Raw genomic sequence first — 9823 nt, forward strand, 5'->3', positions numbered from 1 at the left:
GGTCCCCAGCAAAATTAGAGATATTAGAGTCACAAACATTTCAAGCATTGATACTGTAGGCCTACTGCATACTTTGGCTATTCAAAACTAGTGCTCATATTGCATCACTTTGTGCCGCGCTATGATCTTGTAGATTCTGACATCTTTCTTAGAACCTTTAATGGTTACATAACACTGGCAGGAATCCAGAATTCATAGAACTTTAGTTACATAACATATTTTTAACATTTAGTAATAGGTTCTAAACTAACGATTTAAGATGTTATAGTAAGTAAAACAAGGAGAACAGTACACATATTACTCCTAATTACTACATTGTGTAGAGTTATTAACCTAAGTTTTTCCATCCTGTGAGAGTACCAGACAGGAACATGCTGGCTGTAGCTGAATCAATGTTTTAATTGCTTCTTTAAATGTACTTTTATACATGTCAAGCCTTATTTGTTCACATTTTTATCCTGTCACAAATATTTTAGTTTTTCCCCAATCAAGCACAAAACGTGTTTTTGTTTGGATGAGTACCGCTGTATATGCATAAGTGTCTTACTTTGCCTATTACTTTACTTACTTTTTTGTCTTACTTTACTTATTCTTTCTTTGCTGGTTGTCAGTGATAGAACAACCAAAACATACAGTATATTTTGAACAACAGACCTTATTTAAAAAATGTAAATGTTATGTTATAGCTAAATGACCATCTCTACAACTTTCACATGTAGGCTACAGTATTCAAAATGACATTCCCACCTGTCATATTTGCACTGTTTGCACCTGTCTCAGTTATCTTTGTTCCCAAATTTGACGATTTTGACACTTTCATAAAGTGCCAGCACAGTTTGTTCTTCCCTCAGTGTCAGTGTCAGATGTTCATGACGTCACGATAATGACAGAGTATATAAGTTCTCAACAGACATGCAGCTGATACCCCACTGTCGACGTCTGGCCCGGTGTCAAAATGATGCTCTTTGTTTTTCTCTTACTGGTGGCTACCAATGGTGAGTCTAACAAAACGTGTGTGTGTGTGTGTGTGTGTGTGTGTGTGTAATGTAGTTGTTGATGACTCATTACACTTTAATTCCCTCACTACAACTTGCATTTCTATCTCTCACCTGTGTAGTGGCCCTTGGTTTTGATGGTAAGATCATCGGAGGGTACGAGTGCGAGGCACACTCCGCCCCTTGGCAGGTGTCTCTCCGCTACGGCGACTGGCATTTCTGTGGGGGGACGCTGATCAGTGAGAACTGGGTTCTTACTGCTGCACATTGCTACAAGTGAGTTAGAATTGAATAAAGTCTGCCAATCTATTTCTCAATTTCAGCTCATTTGAAATATTCATTATTTTATCTCTATCTCTCTCTCTTCCTCTCACATGTTCCATATATATCAGGTACAAGCAGGTGATTGAAGTGCGTTTGGGTGAGCACAACCTTCAGAAGAAGGATGGCCCTGAGCAGTTCATTAAGGCAGCTGCTCAAATCCGCCACCCAAAATTTGACCGCTTCCAAATCAACAACGACATCATGCTGGTCAAACTTGCAGAGCCAGCGCAGCTCAATGAGTTTGTTCAGCCTATGGCCCTGCCCACCAGCTGTGCCCCTGATGGTACTGAGTGCCTGGTCTCTGGCTGGGGACAAACCCAAAGTAACAGTACTGGTAAGTACTATCCAAAATAAGGTCATAAAGTCGGCTATTTCATATAGTAAATAATAAAACTCCAATGAAATGTTTAAAATAAACTGCACGAACAATATTAAAAACTTAAAATACATTGACCACGGTCCTTAAGAGCTCTTTACTTGGCTCTCATTTTCCCCTCTACACCAAATCTCTTAGCTGAAAATAGCTGATCTCACGAGTGTTGCGGCACTTTGTGAGCTTGAGGACAATGAGATTCATGTGGTCAAGAATTGTTTTAATTAACACAATAGTACTTATCTTTTAGAAACTACCGTAGATCCTCTAATTAAAAAACGTATACGTATTATGCAGAGGAGCTAGATTGTTCTGAGCTAGACCTCTCTCTTCTCCTCTAGCTGGCAGTCGTCGGAACCTGAACTGTCTGGATGTGCCCACCCTGTCCCACCAGGACTGTAAGAAGTCCTACCCCAACAGAATCACTGATGCCATGTTATGTGCTGGGCTTCCGGAGGGAGGAAAGGACTTCTGTGAGGTACAGGAAAAAGGACCGTAGAATAAGCTTCAACTCGCAACCTACTCTACTGTAGACTACAAGCAGACTGTCTCGCTGACTGACAGACACATTCATGTAGTTTTTATTATATTTCTCCTTGAAGCTCCCATGCTGAATATTGTTTGACCACATTACGTATTGTTATATTAACATCCATTTTTAAATCAGTGATTTCTGATTTGTAAATCTAAATTTAGGTCATGACCAATGTAAACAAATCTATTGATTGCATAGACAGACAGACTTTATTGTTCACATAGGAAATTAAAGTGTTCAAGTAACTCACAGGGAAAACATTATTGTGATTGTGCGACCTACAGTTCTAGAGAAAAACGTGAAGTAGCCTGTTATAGTGCTACCATCAGGTCAATTGGGAGTGTGCGTGCAAAGTTTCACGCCAATCAATCCAATGGTGCCAGAGATTAGCTGTTCCTAGACGGAGGACATACGGAAGGACGGACACATAAACGGACGGACAGGGGCAAAAACAGTCTTTTCTGGTGGAGACAATACAATGTTTTGTTTATGTTCAGATCACAAATTGAGGCCTTTAAGTGGTAGTATTTGTGATCAATATTTCTGTTGTACAGTAGATATGTTTTGTAACAGTTTGACTTTTCCCATTAGTCAGATTCTGGTGGTCCTCTTGTGTGCAATGGTGAACTCCAAGGAGTGGCGTCTTGGTGGTGGGGCTGTGATAAGCAAAACCTACCTGGTCTCTACGCCAAGGTTTGTTATTCTTTCTACTGATATAAAAGGATGAAACATGATGTGTTCAATATTTTGGGAAAAATATAGTCCATGGTGGATATCGCCAGTGGTGGGAGTCCTGACATTCCAAAATGTACACAAGTAAAAGTACAAAGGTATATTGGCATCAAGATTTACTACCAAAAGTACTTTATGCATTTTTGAGCTTTTAGATTGACTATTTTCAAATAGATAAAGTATAAAGTAGGGCTTAATTGGTTAATTGTGTTTTGTCATTTTGTTATGTTACCATTTTTATCCCAATCGATTTGTAATAGAAGGGGTCTATGAATGAATTCTTGAATGAAACTCCTTACTTAATTATTAAGATCATTATCCACTGTTAATGTGAAGATAAATGAGTCTCCTGTCCATATAGCTATTCTGTATATGCACACAGTATATCTTATCTTACTGAAGTGAAACATTTGTGTATCTTTCACAGGTCTGCAATTTCACTGACTGGATCAACTCTACTATGGCCGCTAACTAAGGTCATTCTAGGAACCCATCTGCTCATCTACTCCTGTCCTGTCTACTCATTCTATCTACATTCTATCAACAATGTATTACTCCTCATTTTGGATAATGGCAGGCAAACAATAAATGATATGAGCAACACTGATACAGACTCATTTCTTTGTGAAACAATGATCCTCCTGTTGCCACCACATTAGTCTCTCGAGACCAGTGGTGGACTTTACAGACAGTACATTTACTTGAGTAATGTACGTAAAGTAAATGTTTTGAGTGTGCGTGACTGTGTGGGTGGGTGGTTATGACTTTCACTCCACTACATTTCAAAGACAAATATTGTACTTTTGACTCGCAATAGCAGCTCTACGAGCTCACAAGGCGCCACATATTAGATTTTAGTTAAGCTATTTTTCTTGACCCTGAAAATGTTGATACCAAATGAATTATTATTTTGCTTTAATGGAGGCAAATATATGCGTTGTGCTGTAGGCTATAGCTATAACTGGTGGTGGATATTTTTTAAAATGCATATATTTCAGATATGAACTGTGATCTAACTTGTATCTTTCAATCATTTATTTGATTTAATACTAAGCAACTTCCATACAAAATTAAAGAGAAAACAACATTAAAGTTTTTAAGTTGGACAAAATGGAAAGGCACCCCTGTTGTTGTGATAAATAGAAAACTATTGTTCTTTTGTGTTGTTTTTTACCTTGAAACCTATTTAATTGAATTCCTTTACCCCAAAATGTACACTTTGACACCAATTTTGTCATTATAGCTTCAACAGAAACAAAGAGGTTTCTGCTGCATTGTTGTAAGCGTTCTTACATCAAAAGCAGGTAGGGCGGTGCTTGTCTCAACACTGTCATAGGTTGAACTCATGATTTGCTGAGTAAGTAAGAGTTGCCGAGCTCTGAGGCGCACTTACTTACACTGCCTGGACATGCCACTAGTATGTTGCAGGGACTTACGCTACACAATTCAACTCCTGATGCTAAGTGAGGGAGGCATTCGTTCCCATTTACAGAGTCTTTGGTATTATACATACAAATTTTGCTGGGGACCCCCATGTACCCCAAGGGGTCCCTAGACCCCACTTTGAGAACCAATGATATACAAAGCATATCCACCTGGTACAGCATATACATACAGTAAGGTTAGACTTTTTTTTCCTTTTTTACATCTGATCAACTCCTACATAACCGACATACATTTTTCGGGCACCATCGGCAATGTGTCGCAAGCACCCCTACATTGTGGGGGGGATGGATGTTCAATAACTTCCTCCAGCTCAACGATAACAAATCAGAAGTCCTAGTGTTTGGTCCCCCTCTTGCCAGAGCCCACATCAAAAATAACCTTTAAAATAACCCATTACAATCAAATCTCAAACCCACTGTCAGAAACTTAGGCGTTGTCTTTGACCCAGACCTCAACTTCCAACCACACATAAAGACGGTCGTCCAATCTTCATTCTACCACCTCAGAAATATCTCTAAAATCAAATCATTCCTCACCACCTCCGACCTGACTAAAGTAGTTCATGCCTTCATCTTCTCCCGCCTAGATCACATCACACCCATCTTAGCTTCCCTGCACTGGCTGACAGTTGAATTTCGAATTAATTTCAAAATTTGACTCACCACATTCAAAGCCAGCCTAGGTCTTGCGCCACCTTATATCTCAGACCTACTGCCCCCCTACATACCAGCCCGCAGTCTGAGATCCTCTAATAAGCCACTCCTAGCCCTACCAAAGGGTATTCCACCCTATGGAATGCTCTGCCCCTGGAAATCAGGCTCGCTGAGTCGGTTCCACATTTTAAATCTCTTTTTTATAGACTAGCTTTTAATCCTAATTATATATACAGTATATAATATTATAAAATGTCCAAAAACGGTGGAGGATGTTATGTCACATCTCAAACTCGAAGAACTTAAATATATATCAGGGGCTCCACTCAGAAATATATCAGAGTTTGGCAACCATTTCTAACCTACTTTGCGGTAGTATTTTCTGCGTAGTCATTGCCCCCCCCCCCCCTTCATTTTTATTTATCTTTTTGTATTTTTTTTGTATTTTATTTCAGTTAGTTGATTTCATTAATGTACAATTTGTGGTTTTTTACATTGTATTTCAGACTTTTTTATTTTATACATGAATGTTGAGTACTGGTGTTGTTGTTTTGTCCTGTGTCTGTTTTGTAATTGTTATGTATCTGTTGTTTGTCCTCAAACTTCAATAGAAATACTTGAATAATAATAATAATAAAATGTCCAAAAACAGTGAATAGGTGCCAAACTGTTCAGGCTGCTACTGTAAATCAATGTCTTCTTAAAATGTACTTTTATACATGTCAAGCCTTATTTGTTGAAATTTTTATCCTGATTTTATGTTTTTCCACAGGCATGTACTTTGAGTAATATAATTAAAATTGTCTGTTGTTACTAACAGAACAGCAGACCTTTAAGTTACCATAAAGCTAAATGACCATCTACAACTTTCACTTACTTATTTATTTACTTACTTACTTACTTACTTAACGTAACGTAAGTAACGTAACTTGCAGTATTCAAAATGGCATTCCCACCTGTAATTTCTATAGTAGGTCTAGTCATTTGTGCACTGTTTGCACCTGTCTCAGTTATCTTTGTTCCCAGATTTGACAAGTTGGACACTAGTTTTTGTTTACTTTTCCCTCAGAGTCAGTGTCAGATGTTCATGATGTCATGTCACATCATGATGATGACAAGTATATATACGTTCTCTGTAGACTGCTGACACCCCACTGTCAATGTCCGGCTCAGTGTCAAAATGATGCTCTTAACTTTTCTCTTACTGGTTGCTACCAATGGTGAGTTATCAAACTTATGTTAGACAAAACTGTACAAAATATGTAGTATATTTATGTGTGTGTGTGTACACGTGTGTATACTGTATAAATTGTATACGATCATATAGTATCAATTGAAAATAGTAGAAAGTTGAGTTTGAGATGTTGATGATCACTTATTACATTTTAATTCCCTTGCTCTGCTGATCTCTACAACTTGCATTTCTATCTCTCTCACCTGGGCACTTGTGCAGTGGCCCTTGGTTTTGATGATAAGATTGTTGGAGGGTATGAGTGCAGGGAACACTCTGTCCCTTGGCAAGTGTCTCTCAACAACGGCTGGCATTACTGTGGGGCAACGCTCATCAATGACCGCTGGGTTGTTTCTGCTGCACATTGCCTGAAGTAAGTTAGAATAGAATAAAGCCTGCATCCACATAGTTTACGGTCTTGTGTTGTGTCCAATCTATTTTTCAATTTAAGCTCATTTGAAATATTAATTTTCATTCCTTTGCTCTCTCTCTCTCTCTCTCTCTCTCTCTCTCTCTCTCTCTCTCTCTCAGGGACGAAGAGATTGAAGTGCGTTTGGGTGAGCACCACATTGGCTACAAGGATGGCCCTGAGCAGTTCATTGGGACAGCTGCTATCATTCGCCACCCCGACTATGACCGCTACACTATCAACAACGACATCATGCTGATCAAACTTGCAGAGCCAGCGCAGTTCAATGAGTATGTCCAGCCTATGGCCCTGCCCACTAGCTGTGCCCCTGCTGGTACTGAGTGCCTGGTCTCTGGCTGGGGAGCAACCCAAAGCCCCTGTAAGTACTGTAGTATCAAAAATAAGATCATAAGTGGGCAATTGAATACATTAAATAATTACGGACGCTTCATTGACCAAAATAGCTGATCTCACAACAATGTGTTCAGTGTAGATTGTCTATTTTTGCCAAATGTTCGACAGAGAATAGGGACACTGGGGTGCATGTCGTTACAAAAATAGATTAAATTGTATATAGTATAATTAGTATTTATCTTTTAGAAACTAGATGCTCAATTTTTAAATGAATAGGCTATGTTATGCAGATGAGCTAGATGGTTCTGAAAAGAACATCTAATAATATGTGAGACAAATTTAAGGGGGAAACATCTCTCTCTTCTCCTCTAGTTGGCTGTCTGAATCTGCCCATCCTGTCCCAGCAGGACTGTGAGAACTCCTACCCTAAAAGAATCACTGACTCCATGTTTTGTGCTGGGTTCCTGGAGGGAGGAAAGGATTCTTGTCAGGTACAGGAAAAATGAAATTAATTACACCAACAGTCAAATACTGCTTAAGAAAGCAACATCATTAGATTGGAGCGCTCTCATGCCCTGAACATTGAATATAGACTCTTGCCAATGCTTAAAGGCCTCCGCAAATAAACAACAGGTAAACATTTTTATTCATACACTTCCATTCGTGCCATAATGATGGAAGCAGGAGAAGGTAGCTGTTGTTCAGTTGCAGAGGCAGTTGGCACGGTTGACAGAGTTCACAGCCGGCCCAGGTGTTTTCTTTTCAGTCAGGAACACTTGACTACATGTCAAAGTAGATTTAACCATTTATTGCAACAAATGGAATACACATAAAGCTTGCCGTTAATGGCTCCACTCTTGGGATGTTCCCTAACTTTTGCTAAGCAAAAAAAAACATACTGTAGGTACAGTATACAGTTGAGTGTACATTGACAGACTGACTTCACTCAGCAAACATAAAATCACAATATTTGACCTATGCCAGAAGGTGGAGGAGGCAGCTAAAGCAGCAGCAGAAGTGTAGCAACCTCCAAGAGAAGCAGAGATGTAAAGAATGAAGAAGCCATATTTAAAGGAGCCGCCCTGTTAACACGTTGAATCCGTATGACGATGAGTATATGTCCAAGACCTACCTGACGCTGGGTACAGATGACGAGTAGGCTTGTCTTAAGGCGTTTGATATCGCTATGCCTCACTGTGTTTCATTTTTTGAACAGCTCCGGTTGCTATGCACGGTTGCCAGGGCCCCGCTCAATAGCCATTAGCTTCTGTTTTAGGCCGCGGCTTTGCAGGCTTTTTCTGGTGTTAAACAGATCAGTGATGTTCGGAGGTCTTTTCTGATTATCCGGTGAGTGCGATGGGAACATTGGTGTTTTCTAGAGCAAGGATTGGCCTTATTTTAGCTCGGTAGCATTAACACTAATACTTTAGCATTCAAGGTGGAAGCGAAAACCGGACGCAAGTCATAGTGGAATAGCCTGAAAACACCCGCCACCCAAGCACCACCACTTTTGTCCACCAAGCAGCACTCAATGAGTGTGAGCTCTGATTAGAGTGTAGAAAGTGTGGCTGGTTTGGTAATGACCGTGTGATTGGACAGTATGAAATGAGAGGAGAGTGAGAAGAGTTTATAGATATGACTTGTACTGTTTTAACCAAGCCCCCAGAAAGGCTGGCCAGCGTTGAAGCACTGAGCCCTACTGGTCAGAGCAGGGACTACCCCGTGCAGCTGAGGTTTAACATCGAGCACTTCCGCATTTTGGGCACCAAATTAGACCGTTCTTTACGCCACTGAACAACTTTAATAGCAGGGGGCGGGGCAGTCCGCCCTCTATCCTTATAACTCTATGGTTTGACTTGACTTCCTCATTAGGGAGATTCTGGTGGTCCTCTGGTGTGCAATGGTGAACTCCAGGGTGTGGTGTCTTGGGGGTGGGGCTGTGCTGAGGAAAACCGACCAGGTGTCTATGCCAAGGTTTGTTATTCTGTTTTTCAAATAGATAGTAGTATAAAATAGGGCTTACCGTAATTGGTTAATTATATGTTTTGTAATGTTGTTAGGTTACATAATGTAACATGTAATCATAATGTATGTAATGTCTTGCTATGATAAACATAATCTGTCTCTTGTCTCTCTGGTCTTAATGAGCTTGTCACCCACAAATATTATATATTTTTATCCCAATCCGTTTGTAATAGAAGGTTTCTGGATTATTGGAACTCCTTACTTATAGTTCTTATTAATCGTTCATCCACTATTGATGTGAAGACAAATGAGTGAAATGCTCTTTCACAGGTTTGCAAATTCACTGACTGGATCAAGTCTACTATGGCCTCGCACTAAGGTCATTGTGGGAAGAAACCCAATACTCCTGTCCTATCTAATTATTCTATCTAGATTCTATCAACAATGTTACTCCTCATTTTGGATATTGACAAGCAATCAATAAATTGTATAAGCAACTAGCTGGCCTACGGCTTTCTTGTGTATTTATCCTTTTGAATTATTTTTTAATAAACTAATCAATCAATCAATCAAGCTTACACTGATACTAACTCCCATTTATTTGTGAGACAACTATCCTCCAATGTATACTTGTTATAACTTTCACTCCACTACATTTCAAAGACAAATATTGTACTTTTGGCTTCACTACATTTCTAGGAAGGGAAAAAATTAAAAGTACATTATGAATGAACAACATAAAGCCTTTAAATATAGTTAGAATAGCAGATGTGCAAGCTCACACGATTTGTATTTTGATCTATTCA

The 9823-nt window shown here is 39.4% G+C and overlaps 1 protein-coding gene across 1 annotated transcript; it reads left to right on the forward strand.

Annotated features, from left to right (window-relative positions):
* Positions 1-955: 955 nt before the first annotated feature.
* On the forward strand, positions 956-9395 carry LOC306938017 (trypsin-like; the record flags this gene model as incomplete). Its single annotated transcript, XM_079522040.1, has 11 exons — positions 956-995; positions 1118-1271; positions 1388-1653; positions 2034-2170; positions 2819-2920; positions 5831-5834; positions 6512-6662; positions 6821-7089; positions 7425-7543; positions 8925-9026; positions 9348-9395. The coding sequence occupies 11 exons, from the start codon at positions 956-958 to the stop codon at positions 9393-9395; spliced, it is 1392 nt and encodes a 463-aa protein (XP_079378166.1).
* Between the last annotated feature and the right edge of the window lie 428 nt (positions 9396-9823).

Source organism: Electrona antarctica, assembly GCF_951216825.1.
Source record: "Electrona antarctica genome assembly, chromosome: 15".
Classification (NCBI taxonomy): Eukaryota; Metazoa; Chordata; class Actinopteri; order Myctophiformes; family Myctophidae; genus Electrona; species Electrona antarctica.